Source organism: Nothobranchius furzeri, chromosome 12 (genome assembly GCF_043380555.1).
Source record: "Nothobranchius furzeri strain GRZ-AD chromosome 12, NfurGRZ-RIMD1, whole genome shotgun sequence".
Taxonomy (NCBI): Eukaryota; Metazoa; Chordata; class Actinopteri; order Cyprinodontiformes; family Nothobranchiidae; genus Nothobranchius; species Nothobranchius furzeri.
The window spans coordinates 70,149,805-70,168,120 of record NC_091752.1 but is presented as its reverse complement, the minus strand read 5'-3'; the positions used below and the strand labels follow the sequence as shown (position 1 = coordinate 70,168,120).

The 18,316-nt window shown below is 45.5% G+C and overlaps 1 protein-coding gene across 5 annotated transcripts in view; it reads left to right on the top strand.

Annotated features, from left to right (window-relative positions):
• The first annotated feature begins 6,129 nt into the window (after positions 1-6,129).
• Positions 6,130-18,316, top strand: part of LOC107376225 (microtubule-associated serine/threonine-protein kinase 1) — a 98,694-nt gene continuing 86,507 nt past the window's right edge. For all 5 annotated transcript variants that reach the window (XM_070542875.1, XM_054750756.2, XM_070542874.1 and 2 more), the window contains exon 1: positions 6,130-6,905. In XM_070542875.1, coding sequence (XP_070398976.1) covers positions 6,867-6,905 — 39 coding nt within the window. In that variant the 5' untranslated portion in view covers positions 6,130-6,866. The remainder of the gene's footprint in view (positions 6,906-18,316) is intronic.

Genomic DNA, 18,316 nt, shown 5'->3' with positions numbered 1-18,316 from the left:
TGCATCGCTGACAGTTTTAGGCAGAAAATTTAAATTGTAACTAAGATGCACTAAAGTGCCGAATTATTGACTACACATGTCTACGGCACGATTAGACACTCGTTTATTTAGTTTATCAGCAAAAAAAAATGTTGATTTGAAGTGACTTGCTCTTTAAGCACCATCTTGATTGAATGTACTGAATTTTGATCAAATCAAAATCAAACATGATCAGTTCAGGTTTGGTCGGGGTTTGACTTTCATGATTTTATTAGAGTAACACTAACCAGTTTCCTGCTCCTCCGCCCTACTGGTTTAAAGTGGATTTACAACTGTCGTAAAGAACCTTGCCACAGCCTTGTTGTGTTTTATAGTACCGTATTAATTTTGTTGTGTTTTTATTGTGACTTTTAACAGCGTGGAGCTCTGAAAGCCTGTTTTAGCCGATGATGTATTACTGTATTTGTGCTGCTGGATTAAATGCATTGTTATTGATTCTTCCTGTCCAGGGACTACAGATGAAATGTTGCTTATAGCTCACTCTGTTACGGCTGAATGCCATGCACTGTCCCTGTCAAATAAACAAATAAACAAAAACAAATCAAACACGCCTGTTGTAGCTACCGCTAACAATGAGCTAACGCTAACATGAGCCAGCTGATACTAAATAAGCCAATGGCGAAGAAAATTCAACAGTGTTGGACAAAAATATCATTACTTACAAGTCCAGCAGCAACAAAGACAGGTCACCATCAGTCCGTTGCCTCCATCAGCTTCCTCAAACGAATGTAGGCCGTGCAGATTTTCACTCTGGTTTTAGCTCTTTGCTTCACCTCTGAGAACATAATTCCCTTACTTTAACATCCAGGCTCCGCCATGGTGGCAAAGAAAAAGCTAACTTATTTTTTTCTTTTTCTTGTGTTTTTTATTGACATTCAAGAAACTTAGGCCCTGTCCACACGTAGCCGGGAATCTGCCAAAACGTAGATATTTTTCTACGTTTTGGCCTGTCATCCACACGAAAACGGATCTTTTTAAAAACTCCGGCCAAAGTGAAGATCTGCGTTTTCTCCGTTTTGGGTGTCTGCGTGTGGACGGACAAAACCGGAGTTTTAAGGTCCTCAACATCACTTTCCGCGACAAAAAAATGCTGACATCACGTGTGCGACCTGTGTTTACACTAGCCGACAGCATGGATGCCCTCAGAGCTGCGCTCACTTTATCAATTGTCCAAGCGCTTTTTGCTTGTTTTTTTTTTTTTACTTTATTTAACAAACAATGAGTATACAACATAGAAACGAATGAAGTATACAAAACAACAGAATATGAACACACAAAGCCAGGGGTAAAAGAAAAAAGTAACAATTATAAGAATACACGCAAAAACTCACATATATATATTGTTTTGAGAGCCTTTTTGTTGGTGGATTCTGATATTGATTTTATGTACAATTCCACATCCTTAAAAAAATGACAGAAATATGGTGTTTTGTTGGTAAACTTACATTTGTGAATAAAGAATTTAGCTAAGAGTATTAACAGATTTATCATAAAAAAAACATTTAGCATTCTTCATGGGGAACAGAATAAAACATTTTCCCATCGTAAAGAAAACTCCCTTAAAATATGGACAGTAACAAACCTGCTAAATTCCTTCCAGAATCTTTGTGTAAAAGAACAGCACCAAAAAAGATGCGCCACAGTGTCTGGATGATGTCCACAGAAAGTACAATTAGTATTTATGTCCCTTTTAAATTTTACCATTTTGCAAGAGGAATTACTGCTCCTCGCGGAAGACCACAGACGAAGGACGAGGTTAAGAACGGGGGAAGTACTGCCGCCTACAGGTCTGGCATGTCCTTAACAACGTATTTATCCGGGTACGTGTGGACAGAGTTTTTTTTTTTAAACGAGGTGGTGTGGATGCAAGTTTTTGGAGGGGCGGATATTGGTTTAAAAAAAACCTGGCTACGTGTGGACTAGGCCTTAAAAAAGGTAACTGCTAGCCTTTTATTAGCAACGGACACAGAAAACATCTAACGTCCGTTAAGCAAGTAGAGGCACCCCCTGGGGTTCCTACCCGCTCCACTAAACTGTTCAGCGTTGTTTCTGGTCAGTAGAGCGATGTAGGGTGCTGTAGCAGGAATCACTGAACCCCACTTTTAAAGGAATTGTGTAAAAGCTGCTTTAAAGGTGGTCTCCTTTGTGTTTGAACAGCTCAGAAAACCTGTACGAGCATGTCCTCTAACTGTCAGGAGTCAGGCGTGTTTAGCCACTTGGAATTTTCTCATCCCAGGGATGACTTTCTCAACAAAACACAAAGCATCTCATCTTACAACACTCTTCCCTGCTGGGTTGGTGTTTCCTTTCTTTCTTTTGTTTTCATCAAGCAGATATGTTCAGCTAACACGTGTCAACAAAATAAGGCGTGTTGTTGAACACAGACCAGCAGCAACCCCGCAGCCTTCCTCGTCACTTCCCCTCAGATGGACCGGCGTAGACTGGGCTCGGATTCTTGGATGCGCTGATCCCCTGCTGGCGCTGATGAGGTCATGGCTGCGTGGGCAGCCTGGACCATATGTTTCATCAAAACTGTGTGAAAGTCTGAATTCCCAGCAAGGCCTCATGCAACATCTTTGCCAATGGGCCACCCATCTGCCAGTCTCCAAAGGAAATGAAGGAACCTGCCATCGCTCAGCCGAGCGTGGCCAGACAACGGCTAAAGTTGAGTCTCATGACGATATTGTATTTATCAAATCTACTTGGAATGCCCATGTTTCTGCCCTTGCATTACTGTTGTTGTGGGTCAGTAGCACCTTTAGACCATAGATAGTAGGTTTGCATTAAACTCTAACCCTGCATCATCTCGAGTGAAACCATGATATCCCAGAGCTTCATTATTTTACCAGATAACAGAGGGAGCTGGTATTTCTGTGTTTCTGTGGTGGTCATTTGGCGAGAGACAGAGTTCGTTCTGGACGGGTCTCCAGTCTACAGGGACACATACAGACAACACACACACCTAGAGTTAATTTAGAGTTTAGTGGGATTCACTCAGAGTGCCTGAAGGAAACCAGTGCACTCACACCAAAGGTAAGAACTCCGGGACTCGGCAAAAAGGGCTTATCTTAGCTGAACTGTTATTCTCTAACAAGGTCAATGTCCTATTAGTTTACGTGGAAGAGGCAGGACTTAAAGGGGAGCTGGGCAGTTTTGGCTAACTTTTAGCACCACCTAGTGTCTGTTTGTAGAACCGAAAGCAAAACCTAACGCCTTGCTGTCTAGCAGCTGAAATGTCTCCTCAGCCTCCGTGAGGCCTGTCACTAACCCTGTGAAGGGTTGTTTTAGCACACTGGCTCATGAAAATGTAAAAATATTTTAAAAATATGAAAACGTTGCAGCCAGATTATTTTGTGTCTATACGTCATATTTGGTTTTAGAGGAAAACTAGAACTCTGAACTTTGTTCAGTACCACAAAGCTCAGCTGTTGGTAGTTTTAACTGTGAGGGGAAAGCTCACATCAAATCCACCTCACCAGATGAAAAAAGTCTTTCAAACGTTTACTGTCCCAGAAAATAAACCTCCAACAGGATTTTTTGTTAAAGAAATAAGTAAACCACAGGTTGTTGCGTATATTTAACCTTAACTTTGCATTTTATGCAAAACTCATTTAAAATCTTTTGTATTGCCATGTGGGTCTCGTCTGCCTCTATAAATGGTCCGAGCATAAAATTAATCCTTCCATTTGTTTTATGTCAGTGTTTGGGTTTAGGAATCATGTGCGTAAAACAAGCTGATTCAAAAAGTCCCCGTTTGTGATGTCACACAGGGAAATTCGCCTTCAGCTAACTGAGCACTGGATGGTGGGCGTGGCCAGCTCCAGCTTGTTTGCTTAAAGTGACAGATCCTTGAAGCAGCTCATTCTGGAAGGTACTGAAACTGTCAAGAATAAAACTGCTGACACTGTATGTGAGCAGGATTTTGTGCAAAGAACTTCACGACCAAGAACATCAACCATAGAACTATTATAACTTCAGAAAAAGTCATAATATGTTCCCTTTAAAACCTTAACGACTACTACAGGAACAAAGTGTTTTTGTTTTCTACTCATTTCACTAAAACCCACTTGTTGTTTAGCAAACTTTCAATCTGGCAACTATCCTCTCTGCAGCACCGAAACAGCACTTCCCAAAACCACCAATAACCATCTTGATGCTTCTGACTCTGGTTTGTTGTCCATTCTCATTCTTCTCGATCTCACAGCAGCACTTGTACTCTCCTCAGCAGACTGTCTTCCATAGGTATCACTCACATTCCTCTTGCCTGGTTCACCTCCGACCTCTCTGGCCGTACACAATTCGTCCAACTGAAGTCAAATAAATCCAGTCTCTTTCCTGTTCCTGCTGGTGTGCCCCAGGGTTCTGTCCTGGGGCCCCTTCTGTTTATCATTTACCTTCTCCCACTAGGTTTATATTCTATAAACACAGCATTCATTTTCATTGTTATGCGCATGACACCCAGCTCTACCTCTCAACTAAACCCTCAACTTCCCTTCCACCTTCCTCCCTTACGCTCCGTCTCCAAGAAGTCCATTCTTGGTTCACTTCCAACTTCCTCAAAGTGAACAGTTCTAAAACTGAAGACTTCCTGGTAGGCACTCCTCATATTCTCTCCAAATGTTACCGTTTCCCCATCTCTACTGATAACTCAGCCGTTACGCCCTCTCCTCGTGTTGAGAGCCTGGGTGTCGTCCTCGACAGCACACTTTCTTTTCAATCTCACGTCAACAATATTACCCGGTCAGCTCATTTCCATTTGCGTAACATCTCCCGTCTCTGTCTATCTCTCACCCCTCACACTACTGCCATCTTGTCCACAGCCTCGTCAGATTACTGCAACTCACTTCTCTTTGGTCTCCCCAGCAAATCCTTCCATAAGCTGCAGCTTCTCCAGAATGCACCTGTCCTCATTAGGACTCCATCCTCTCATCACATCACCTCCATCCCGCTACGCTGCACTGGCTCCCCATTAAACAGAGAATTTAAAATTCTGCTCATCACTTTCAAAGCTCTTCATAACCTGACTCCATACTACATATCCATTCTCATTCACATCACCACTCCTGTTCGCTCACTTCGCTCCTCTTCTGCTCCTCATCTCTCGGCTCCCCGCACTCGCCTCGTCACCATGGGGAGTGGAGCATTCAGCCGCTCTGCTCCCCACCTCTGGAATCCTCTTCCCCCTGATCTTTGCACCACTCCCTCCCTCCAACTTTTTAATCAAAACTCAAAACCCACCTCTTCAGACAAGCGTTTACCACATAGTTTTAATTTTTTACATCTCAGTGTTTTTATATATTTTTGTAATTTGTAATCTTGTTTAATTTTTCCCATGACTGTAACGTGTCCCTGGGTGTCAAGTAAGGCACTTTAAAATCAAATCTATTGTTATTATTAGTATTATTAATTTCATAATATTTATTATTAATATTATTAATGATGATGATGATGATGATGATAATAATAATAATAATAATAATAATAATAATAATAATAAATGTCATTTTCTGTCCCTTCTGCCCACACTTTAGAATGTGTTGCTACCAAGGACGTAATTTTCACTTTAGAAGTGGGGGGGGGACACGGGGGGGGGGGGGGGGTATCTTTACAGTATGTGCTAATGGGAAACCGGCTTCAACACAAACGGTTGTTTTCTGCTTGGTCCTAGAGCTCAACTAGTGTCAATTTAATATAGCGTAATATTGTTTTTGGATGGTAAAAAGTGCAGGGGTCAAAACTTGACTTTGGAAAAAGTGGGGGGGACATGTCCCCCCTGTCCCCCCCCCCCAAAAAAAATTACGTCCATGGTTGCTACCAAAAGTCATAGCACACTAATTAAACAGCATTTTTTAAAATTAAAGTTATGTTTTTCTTCTGTTCAAAGACATAAATGTGATAAACTCACGAGCACCTTTAACCATTAAACTGCCACATTTGCATTTTTTAAACGTGGGACACTGATGATCAGTTTTCTCTTGAGGCTAACGACTTCATTGTTTAGTTTTAGTGCTTAAAGCTGCTCACTTGATCAGGACCAGATTTTTATTCTGAACTATAAAAGGTTTAAATGAATGAATGAATGAATGAAACTTGCTGCTAGCTGCTCGGTTACTGATGAGATGATCAGTGGCGTGTTGATCCACTACTGAACGAGTCAACACGACAGAAGCTCTCAGGATATTAATACACCACGTGTCCTCGCTCTCTGCAGATCCAGTGGAGGAGTAGGGTGTTGCAGCAGGGAGGGGGCTGGATGACGTTTTTACTCCGCTCAGATGAGGAGAATCAGGGCTGCAGGAGGAGGAGGAGGAGGAGGAGCGAGAGGGAATCCCAGCCAAGCTCAGAAACATCGCTGCTGCAGCTGCATCAAAACAACTGTTGGAGGTGTTTGTGGAAGGGAGGAGGAGCTGAGCCGCTCCCCCGCCGCCGCGCGTCCCTTTGTGATCAGCAGCGGCTGAAAGCGTCTGCTCGCCTCGCGCACTGAGTGGCGCTGGCGCGTGCAGGCCTCGGGTTGCTCAGCTGGACCGAGCGAGGCGCGCGGACCTCCGTCTGAACGCGAAGGCTGCTCCGGGAGGGATGCTGGAGCTCACAGAGGAGTGTCAGCAGAGGAGGAGCAGGTCGCTAGAGAAGCTGCTGGAAGCCTTCAGGCGTGGGAACGTTTGACGTTTATGTGGAGCACCTCGACGTGACTCCGATCTCCTCCTGAGTGCGCGCGACTCTTTGGCTGCTGTTGTTGTTCTGCAGTTCTGGTCGCGCCGAGCTCAGACACGAACTAACGGTCAAATGGTTGTTCTGGTGGGAGGGAGCCCCCAGTAGGAGACCACACCATGGAGGACTCTGGGATAATAAGGCGCAGGAGGCTGCAGGTGAGATGTTCTCTAACGTGACCTCTTCTCTGCATGCTGATTGGTAAACAAAGGCACATTTTAGCTGCGTGACTTCATATTGGCATCCATCTACTGCACAGTCATCACCACATTTTGCTGTCTTCACTTAGTTTTTGACCTTTAAGTCAAGTGAAACTTTATTTTTGCTAAATGAACCAAATTTTGGGTTAGAAAAACAAACCTGACTCATTATGCCTGTTTTAAATTTTATTCCAAGGCAAAAGGCTGACTATAATATTTTTGCCTGGTTCCTAACCCAATTCAAGATGGCCGCCACATCAGGTAATTGCTATAGACCAAGTCAACCATTATCAGTGTTGGGCAAAACCCCTTATAGTTTAAAACTGTAACCAACCAACCATCCATCCATTTTCTTCCGCTTATCCGGAGTCGGGTTACGGAGGCAGTAGCCTAAGCCGAGAGGCCCAGACGTCCCTCGCCCCAGCCACTTAGGCCAGCTTCTCTGGGGAAATCCAAAGGCGTTCCCTGGCCAGCAGAGAGACATAGTCCCTCCAGCGTGTCCTGGGTCTTCCTTTAGGTCTCCTCCTGGTTGGACGTGCCTGGAAAACCTCACCAGGGGGGCATCCTAACCAGATGCCCAAGCCACCTCAGCTGGCTCCTCTCGATGTGGAGGAGCAGCGGATCTACTCCGAGCCCCTCCCGGATGGCTGAGCTAACTCACCCTGTCTCTAAGGGGGAAAACTGTTACTACTGTCTCAAATATGTGACACTACAAGTACACTAGTTACACTACTTTAGGCTACACTTTAGGCAAGACTTATATTCGAGTCCCTTTTGGCAAAATGTCTTACTTTAAAACTGCAGGTTCAATCCCGCTCAGTCTGTCGCTGTCATTGTGTCCATGAGCAAGACATTTCACCCTCCGGCTTGCCGCTGGTGGTCGGAGGGACCGGTGGCTCCTGTGTACAGCAGCCTGGCTTCTGTCAGTATGTTCCAGGGCAGCTGTGGCCACAATGTAGTTTATCACCACCAGTGTGTGTGTGTGGGTGGGTGGGAGGGGTGTGTTGTGAAGCACCTTGGGGGGTTCTATGACTCTAAAAGTTGCTACATCAAATGCAGGCCAGTTACCATTTAATTCAATGCAGATTTATGTCACGTTGAGGGGATGGTAGGACCCAAAGTGCAGATTACTCAGACGACAAGAGGCAGGAGATGAAGTAAAGTAAATTATCCTTTTATTGCAGGATGAAACAAACAAAAGTAAATCCAAAAAGGCAGCGAGCCAAAATTCCAAAAGTCCTGGAACACAGGACACCAAAAGCTCTCTTAGAGCACCACACAATGGACAGACACAACACAGAGACAAGACAGGGCTTATATAGACAGGAAGGAGCAATAAAGGAAACAAGCAGCAGGTGTGTGGAGTGAGGGCTGGAGGGAGAGCAGGTGACTACAATAAGCTAAATGGGAACAGAACCAGAGGAGGGCAGATAACCCTAAAACTAAACCTAAAGACTGATAAAGGACTCACACACACACAATAACACACATACACTCACACACACAAACACTGAGCTGGGGAGTGGACACGCGCACACACACACACTAACACACACACATGCACTCACACACACACATACACACACTATGCTGGGGAATAAAGAGGCTAGAGCTACAACTGGAGGGGCTGGGGACGACTGAATGAACGCCGGACCTGAGGGGAATGATCAGAAGGGCAACAAACAGAAGAAACATAAATGAGACGCAGACAAAGGACACACGAGGGCGCTATGAGACACAAAAGGGGAATCTAGAGACAAATGGAGGGCACAAGGAGACACAAGAGGGGAGACGCAGACACAGACCATGACAATTTACTTAGCATTCAAGCTAGGTTGGTGCGCTAAGACGACTGTTCTGGGAACTGGGGTGCATCCATCCACAAGTATTTTTCACAATTCAAAGTAGGGCTGCACGATATTAGGAAAACCTGCGATATTCGATAACAGTGCTTAATATTGCGATATCGTATTACTCGCGATAAATGAACAAATACTAAAGTATGCAGTGTTGATGTCGTCTGGCGTGTGACGTCTGCTCTGGGTTCAAGGAAAACAAAAACTAATGCATGAATTCCATTACAACATAACATTTTTATTGCAAAAATATGCAGCTGCACAACAAGCTAACAAATTGAACTAGCTCCTCTTAAGATAAGCGGCTAGCAGAGCTTCTGACTGACAGTTTATGTGCAGCAGCAAATGAACTATCCTGATTAACACGGTTATAAAAGCTCATAAAGGCAAAATCACTTTGATGTGTGGGGGAACTTTTCCAGGCCCTCTTTAGCAGGGTGGCACTGGGAGGAGAGTGCTGTAGCCTTTTAGCTGGAAGCTAACCGGAGCCTGGGGCTAACGTCACCACCCGGTGGAACACTAGCGACATAAAGGTAGGTGGGTTGGTTCACCGGCACGTGTCGGAGTCAGCCCGGTTATTATCAGCTGCTTAACGACACCGAGCGGACTCACGTTCACGTTTGAAAGTAGCGCTGATCCCAGAAACCTCAGCACAAAGTGCGTTCGTTGCTCTGAGCCAGCATGACGAACAAGGGAATGGCGCCGCTAACTCAGTTTGGGTGTTGCTTTCCATCCTAAGGGTCTACGTAGGGGGCGGGCGTATTACGTGAACGGACCCATCTGATTGGCCGCATATCAGAAGGGCTACATTTGATTGGTCAAATAATACTTCCGCGTAAAAAACAGAGCTGGTTTACAAAAAGTTGATGTATGACACGGATGGAAATGTTTGAACCAAACATTTATCACCGTTTTTGACGTGCTTTGCAATGGGCCTATCGCACTTCCTGTTATCGCGATGACGATAATTTTTCGATATATTGTGCAGCCCTAATTCAAAGGTCATCTACTTAATCTTGAAGTACGTACTTTAAAAGTTACTTAATGCTTCAGTTGGACGACTATAGCTGTTCCAATGTAAAAATCGTTCCTCCTCTCCTTGCTGACATCATGCTATTGACCACAGCGTTAAATTAATGTTAAATGTGAGCTACAGGAAGTGTTCTATGGATATTCTATAGTATCTGCCATAACTCACATTACAGAAATTCCCGTACATTTTACATTTAGTCTTATCACAGGAAAAATTAATGTAATTTCTGTTGTAATTCCTACTCCTAACGCTGGCTGTTATTACAGTTATTGGGCTAAAGTTTGCTTTAGTAGTGGCTAAACGTTCTCAGCAACATTTATTTTAGGCACCAACAGTTTAGGCAGGGTCTTTCTTAAACATTTTCCTGTAAACTGTTGGAATCGACCTGATTTAAGATGGCTGTTGCAGCTAACTTAGGAAAGTCCATGGGGTGTTTCTCAATGCCAAGGAACCTTTCCTTGATGTCTTGGCCCCGCCCCGGCTGCCTAGGAGATACGTCATCAGGAGCCGCCAAGACGTGTTCCAATTGGTTCCAGTGTTCATGTTCTACCGAGGTGCGTGTTCTCCGTTTGTTAGCCGTTTAGCTAGCTGAACGAGGATACACAGGAGGTGTCTTGTAGCCTAGCCTTGGTCAAAAATTACCCAGAATACACTGCGGTATTTTCAAAAAGACGGCGGATCAGAAGCTGGCCGTTACTTCGGGACAATTTTCAAGTTTAAAAGTAAGTCAGCTAATTTAAAATGTTTTTTTAGATCCAAAGAAGTTATCTATGGTTGGTTAGTAGCTTAGTAGTTGCAGCTTCGGTGGCTAGCGGGTAGTAACTCACTTATATTTTTAATTTCATAAACATGTACACAATTTAAAAAGTAAAAGGCTCGTTATATATTTATATTGAAACTAATACTTATAAAATATAACGTTGTCTCCCGTGTCACGTGACGTCACGTGACCGCCGTGGAAGTCGCGGTCACGTGATGCAAGTCTGTTCCATTTAACTGTTTTCTTTGACCAAGGAAGGACAGTGTCCTCGTTAGCAAGGCGCCTGGCCTCGCAGGACATCGCCTCGCAAGGCCAGGCGCCTTGATGTTGAGAAACACCCCAAAATGACTTTAGAGAACTTGAGCTAAAACTCGATGTGGTAGCTAAGAGCCATCACCGTTTCATGTTCTGAGCTAACTATGCTCTGGCCAAGTTTAGGGGTCTCAAACTCTTGTCCTGGAGGGCGCTATGCATGACCCACCAAACCAATAGAGCACTGTGATTGGTCCACCTAACTGATAGAGCGCCAAATCAAGACATCTGCATACATTCACCAGTTTATTTATGCTGCTGGTTTACAGACCTGTGTTTGTGTATTATGGAGGGTTAGAGTCCCTCCTGAGCCTATTCCAACACTGCGACCGTGTTTTACTCAGAGACATTTGTTATTTATAAATTCAGGTCACATACGGGCAGATTTGTGACCTGGTTCTTTGCTGTTATTTAATTAACTTCAGGATTTAGTTCGTTTTTACTCCCTTCACAGTCTCGTAGAGGAAATGCCGATGAGGAGTGGTCAGTCATGTGTGCTGATCTGATGCGTTCAAATGTCTGCAGCACTCATCCGTTATGAGACAGCCTGTGTAACCACAGACCCCCCCCCCCCCATCAGTGTGTGGTTCAGTCATGTGAACTGAACAAAGATGAGCAGCCTGCAGGCCATTCCAACATCAGCATCCTGAGGGCTTCGGCACATTTGTGTGTGTGTGTGTGTGTGTGTGTGTGTGTGTGTGTGTGTGTGTGTGTGTTTACATGCTATAGGTAGAATTCTCCAAATCATTTGTCAAGAGAAGAATTGAGTCGGAGCAATCTGCTCGCAGAAAAAAAATGACCTCCTTCTCCGTGAAAAGAGCCATTTAAAGAACTGGAGGGGGGGGGGGGGGATTATAGAGGTGTGCTGACGATTTCACGTCTCATCATCCGTCGTGTGCTCCGCTCGCAGCTCTTCTGCTGTGATGTGTGACAGGAGCTGCATGGGAATTAATCATCTAACAGTCAGAATCACAAAGTCTCTTTCCCTAGATTCAGGCAGGCCAGTAGAATTATTTAACGTCAATATCTGTGTGTGTGTGTGTGTGTGTGTGTGTGTGTGTGTGTGTGTGAGACATAGTGTTATAGTTTAAAGCATATGTGCATTCAGCTTATAACACAAGTTCAATGCTCATGTTATCTTTATGTGTGTGTGTAGAATCAATGGGTGATTGGCTGTGTGTGTGTGTGTGTGTGTGTGTGTGTGTGTGTGTGTGTGTGTGTGTGTGTGTGTGTGTGTGTGTGTGTGTGTGTGTGTGTGTGTGTGTGTGTGTGTGTGTGTGTGTGTGTGTGTGTGTGTGTGTGTGAGACATAGTGTTATAGTTTAAAGCATATGTGCATTCAGCTTATAACACAAGTTCAATGCTCATGTTATCTTTATGTGTGTGTGTAGAATCAATGGGTGATTGGCTGTGTGTGTGTGTGTGTGTGTGTGTGTGTGTGTGTGTGTGTGTGTGTGTGTGTGTGTGTGTGTGTGTGTGTGTGTGTGTGTGTGTGTGTGTGTGTTCGGCTGCTGTGTCGATCCCATGGTCTCATCTTCCCATCTGCCATGCACCATCTTTTACACACACACACAGGTTTTTTTTTGATGCGCCATATTGTGACCCACCCTTCTGTGCAGCTGGGGTCAAGGGTCGTGCCCATGAAGCAACATCCAACATGACTAACATGAATCTTTTTGCCCTTTTTGTTGGAATTCCTAATTTGAACCAAAGAAAGGACGTTTGTAAGACTGTGGGGTTTTTAGAGGAGTAAATGCAAAATTAGCACCAAGGAAACAGAAAAGTTGAAATTCTGCCCGTATTTAGTTTAATAAAATAGCAACCGTGATCACTCTGGGGCTAGATTTCACATTGTTAGAAGACATTGTGTTCTCTATTAGGTCCAAAATGAGGTTAATACGATGTTAGATGAACATTTTAAATGGGTCACAAATCTGACAATAAGTGGGTCAAGTGGCATAAACGGTGTGGAGAAACTGGGTCCACCCCATGTCTCCCAACCAACTTCTTCAACTTAATTTATTGGAGTAACGTTGACTTACTTTTCTTCACAACGTTGTTCATTGAGGTTTCTGGGTGTTTGTGTCTGGCCCTCGTGTGGTCCCCTCATGGCACCATCATCAGGTTGAGGTCTGGACTTTGCAGAACCGTAGTCCTTGTTGTAGACCTGCTGCTGTGTTTGGATCTTATGATCCAGTTTTGTCCAAACTTCAGCTGTCAGACAGGTGAGCTGTTTCTCAATACCCAAGGATGCTAGTACATTCTTGTGTACTGGACAAGTATGTTCTTGGTTAGTACTCTAGGAGGTCCCTTCTACCGAGTATGGGAGGACGAGAACACCATTTGGAACACACCCGTACTCTGTTGCGTCATGGCAACAAGGACGTATTGTTGCTATGGTTAAAAAACAACCTGACATTAACATAAGTGGTTTTTAGTTTGTCCCTTAAATAACAAGTTAACAATCAATACATATTATTTGTACAATATTTGGTCCACATTTGATCAAAATGGATAAAATGCCAGAATTTCCCGCTGTTAAATGAAGAAATAAGTTTCTTTTTCATCAAAACGGAGCTATTTAAGGCAACACTGCTAGTGGGTTAGCTAATTAATTAATGGAGCCATTGAGAGGGGCCAGTTGAGGTGGCTCAGGCATCTAGTTAGGATGCCTCCTGGATGCCTCCTTGTTGAGGTTTTCCAAGCACCAGGAGAAGACCTAAAGGAAGACCCACGACACGCTGGAGGGAATATGCCTCTTGGCTGGCCAGGGAATGCCGTAGGATTCCCCCCGGTGGAGCTGGCCCAAGTGGCTGAGAGGAGAAAAATCTGGGCCTCCCAGCTTAGGCTACTGCCCCCGCGATCCAACCCTGGATTAGGGCTGGGCGATATGGCAAAAATAGAATATCACGATTTTTCCAATATTTTATCACGATTTCGATTTTATCACGATTTTTTATCCATGAATAGCATAACTTCAATTGCGTATTAAAGAAGAGAAACATTGAATAAATAAACATTTATTCATATTAGGGATAATCAGCACAGTGCTAACACACTTATATATATATTTTTTTAATTTTTAATTTTTTTTTTACCGTGTCCTGTCTGGCTGTGAAGCAAGCAGAATTGATGTCTGAATGCTGGTGACAAGCCTTACAGATTTATTCTCAGGTGGAGCATCAAAGCGTTTGCTTTTAATGTCACGCCTGATACTTAAAACTTTATTGTTATTGTTGTTGAATGCTTGGTAATTCCGACCAGACACGGAGACAGAGGTGAAAGAGAAAGGAAAAGAAAAGGTGGGGAGAGAGAGAGGGGGGGGGGGGGGTTCCACAAAAATAAACAAAAATGAACAAGAGTCTGCTTCTAGACCTGCAGAAAAAGAGACAAAAAAAACAAAGGGACACAAAAAAAGGGACACAACAACAATACAACAAGATCTACCTATCACTGCGTCAACTTGATGAAAAGAAAAAAAAAAAAAAATATATATATATATATATATATATATATATATAATCAACATTGCTTAACTGAAGAATCACGATAATAAATCACAACGCATTAAGTGCCCACCATAGTCTTAAGACCTGTGTTTAACGTGCCCAAGCCCATACTTTTGAGAGCACCATGTGAGCACCTGTGTGTGTACACGCGCTTGTTTATGTAAGGTTTCTCTATAGGAGCGTCCAACAGAGAGTGTGAGGGACCACAGATCCGCCCCCCAAAGATGCGCAGGAGACGGGGGGAGCTCCAAGTCCCAGAGATCCAGGCGCTGCCCCAGAATGCAGGAACCCCAAGGAGACTGCAACCAGAAAGGCCCCCGCCCCCCTCGAGAGGCACAGAGGATCGCCCCGGGGGGCCACAACCAGCAGCCGGCAGAGTCCCGGGAGACATCAGCGGCAAGCCCACAGGCCCGCCCGCAGCCTCCCACCCCCTAGCCGGCCGAGCCCGGGACCCAGCGACCCGGGACCCAGGGGCGACCACCCCCGCCGGGGACCCAGCAGAGCCCAGGGACCCAGACCCCACCAGGCAGCCACCGGGATCTATCAGGCAGATGCCAAAATCTTAAACCCCCAGACCCGGTTGCCAAGAACACTCAGGCAGACCATGGCACAAGCCCCCACACCAGGTGTGGCAGGGGGAGGGGGGACAGAGATCTATATTATCAAGAGAAGTTCCAGTAGAGGGGAGGAGTCAAAGGCCCCACCTGACATATACAGTCATACACAAACACAGTCACACACTCCCTCCCTCATGCTCACACATGCACATACAACCCAAGACTTACAAAAATGCACGCCGGACACTCACTCATGCTCCCCATACACACCCTATTCACTCTGGTCCCGGTACTGCTGCACATGGGGTACAACCATCACCGGTAACCAGAGTTTGACCCTTTCTGCTGGGGTGCTGAAGAGCAGGCTCCCCCGCCCAACGCCGAGCACAGCAACCCACCACCCCACACCCCAACCAGACGGCCAGATCTCCCTCCTAGCCTCCAGTCCCAGGAAGCCTAGCAACAACAGAGGTGGCTCAGACCCCTAGTCTCCCTCCGCCTGCTCCAATATAGTGTTGTGTGATCATGAGGTGTATTCCATGGCTGTGGTGAGTGGGCAGTGCGGGCATCATCCGGCATATGCCAGCTGATGCCACTGCACCACCCCACTTACACCCTCAGCCATCAGTGTCTAAATGCGGTTTAAAATTGGAAGTGGGCACCGGCACTCGGGAGGAGGCTGAGATATCCCCCTGCCAAATGCCGTTGAATGTGCTCACTCCCAAGGCCCTAAGTGTGTGTTTGTGTGGAATGTCGTCAGTGGAAGTGTATAAGGTGCAAATAAAATTGGGGGGCAGGTTTCCACAGGCATGCGGAAATGGGGTCCATACCCGCACTCCCTGACTTGCCTACCCCCCAAGGTCCTATGTGTATGTTTGTGTGATGATGTGAGGGAGCAGGAGGAGAGAAATATGCGGGGATGGGGAGGAATGGCTGGTTGGGCTCAGCCCTCCAGGGAGCCAGCTCCCCTACTGGCCCCAATATGCACCTCTGTTGTCAAACTGCCACCCAGGGCAGGAGACCCCAGCCCATCCTGCCAGGGCCCAAAGCAGCAGCATTACAGAGCCTCACGGAGTCCGAGGGCACCAACCCAGCCCCACCCCAGCAGAATATCTATGCCCACCCCTGCATTTGCACAACTTCCAGAATATATAAGACATGGGACATCCAGGTAAGGTTGGGTCCTCCCCCTCCTGGACCTCCCCCTCCCCTGTGATGGAACGGCAGAGGAGCCAAGGTCTACCTGAGGCCCCCGAACCCGGGCCAGGCACTGCTGGGTGTCCCTGCCTTCTTCCCGGCAGCATACATGTCAGGACCCGACCCCCAAGGCCCCGCCCAGATCCCCACACGGGGCCGGCCACCCCCAAACCCCGAGCCCCCAGGCCCCCACCCAGACCCGCCCAGGGGCATTGCAGCCGCCAGGCAGTGACCCATGGCCGCCGCCAAGATCCCCAAAGGGCCCCACTCACAACCGCCAGCAGTCCACCCCCCGAGGCGACCCAAGCACCTCCAGAGGGGGGCAACGGCCCCCCAGTCCCAGACACCCCCCAGTGAACCCACCTCCAGGGAACATCCGGATACTCCAAACTCAGACCCCCCACCCCCCCACCCACACCATCCCGCAGGACAACATCAACGGCCCCCCACCCTCGCTATGTGATGGAACCGATCAAAGGAGCCCAGAGAGATTCATCTGAAGTGGAAGCAGAGGCTATATCAAGTGTAATATGATCTAACAAAAGATTTCTATACTGGTTAATGCAGAGACTTTCTCTATTTTTCCAATTCAAGAGGATAGTTTTCTTAGCGATGCATATGGCAGTCAGAACCACGTGAACCAAAGATGTTGCAATCGGGACATCGTGCAGCTGTCCCAGTAAACAAAGAGAGGGGGAAGTTGGGATATGACATTTCAGACATTTTGACAGATCCTCACATACTCTACCCCAAAATTCCTGGACAGGTGGGCAGGACCACAGTGCGTGAATGTAATTGTCAGGAATGTTGTTTGTGCAGTGTGTACAGGTGTCAGACGACACAAACCCCATCTTGAACATCCGATGACCTGTATAGTGTACTCTGTGTAGAATTTTGTACTGAATTAATTGTAAATTGGAGTGTCTGATCATTTTAAAAGTTTTTAAACAAGTTTGGGACCAGAAGTCCTGGTCAAAGCTAACTGATAGATCCACCTCCCATTTTTCAATAGGGATTGCAATTTTATCGTCTATTTTGGACAGTGTCTTATATACTTTAGACAGTAGTTTGGGGGGTTTGAGATTATAGAAGTCTAATACCCTTGGTGGTGTTTGTAATTCTATTTTATTGAGCTTAAATTTTTGTTTGACTACAGATTTAATTTGGTGATATTCTAAAAAGCTATTCTTATCCATTCCAAATTGGGAGACTATTTGATTAAATGGGATGAAGTCCAATCCTTCATATATGTGTTCCAGGTATAGGATTCCTTTATTTTTCCAGTCCGGAAGGTTCATCATTTTGTTGTTTTGCAAAATGTCAGGATTGTTCCAGATAGGTGTGCGTCTGCATGGTACTAGTGAAGACACACTTATATTTTAAACTCACACCAGAGATGATAAAAGCCCTGAGAGAAACAATTACAAAAATCAGTTTTTCTCGTTTTTAAGTAACTTAACATAAATTAAAATCGTAAACATATTTAAAGTGCAAACATGTCAATTGCAAACGTATTATGCAAACATGAACTTGTTCAAAATACTATGTAGCTCCCAGTTGCTCATGTAGTGGATAGTTAAGCTCAAATACGGCTCTGATGTGCGGCTGGACCAGAGATCGCTTGTGGTAGCAAATAACTGCGCATTCTGAATATTTTCTGCAACTCTCACTTTGCATTCAGCGTACATGCGTGGAAGGGTGGTGTTTGAAAAATACTTGCGGCTGGAAAACTCGTAGCGCGGATCCAATGTTTTTATCATGTTCTTAAATCCCGCTCCTACTGTTCGCACGGGACACAAATCTTTAACCAAGTGGTACGTCACTGCATCTGTCACGCTGTTCCGTCGTCTGCTGTCTCTGTCGTAGGGAGGGAGTTTTGTGAGTGTTTGTTAGCGTTTGCTGCCTGGAAGAAGCACTAGCCGCTGTAGCCGCAGGCTTTTTAGCTTTCGCTGCCAGCTGGCTCTCATTGTATTGTTTGGGATGCCTTCTTTTCAAGTGATTAAACAAGTTCGTGGTGTTGCCATCACTTGCCTTGACGCTCTCCTTGTAAATGACGTTTCGCTGCCCTTTGTCATCTGGTGAAAAACCAAACCAGTTCCATATAACGGACGAGGCGTTCCTCTTCGGAACGAAAACCTCGCTGTCG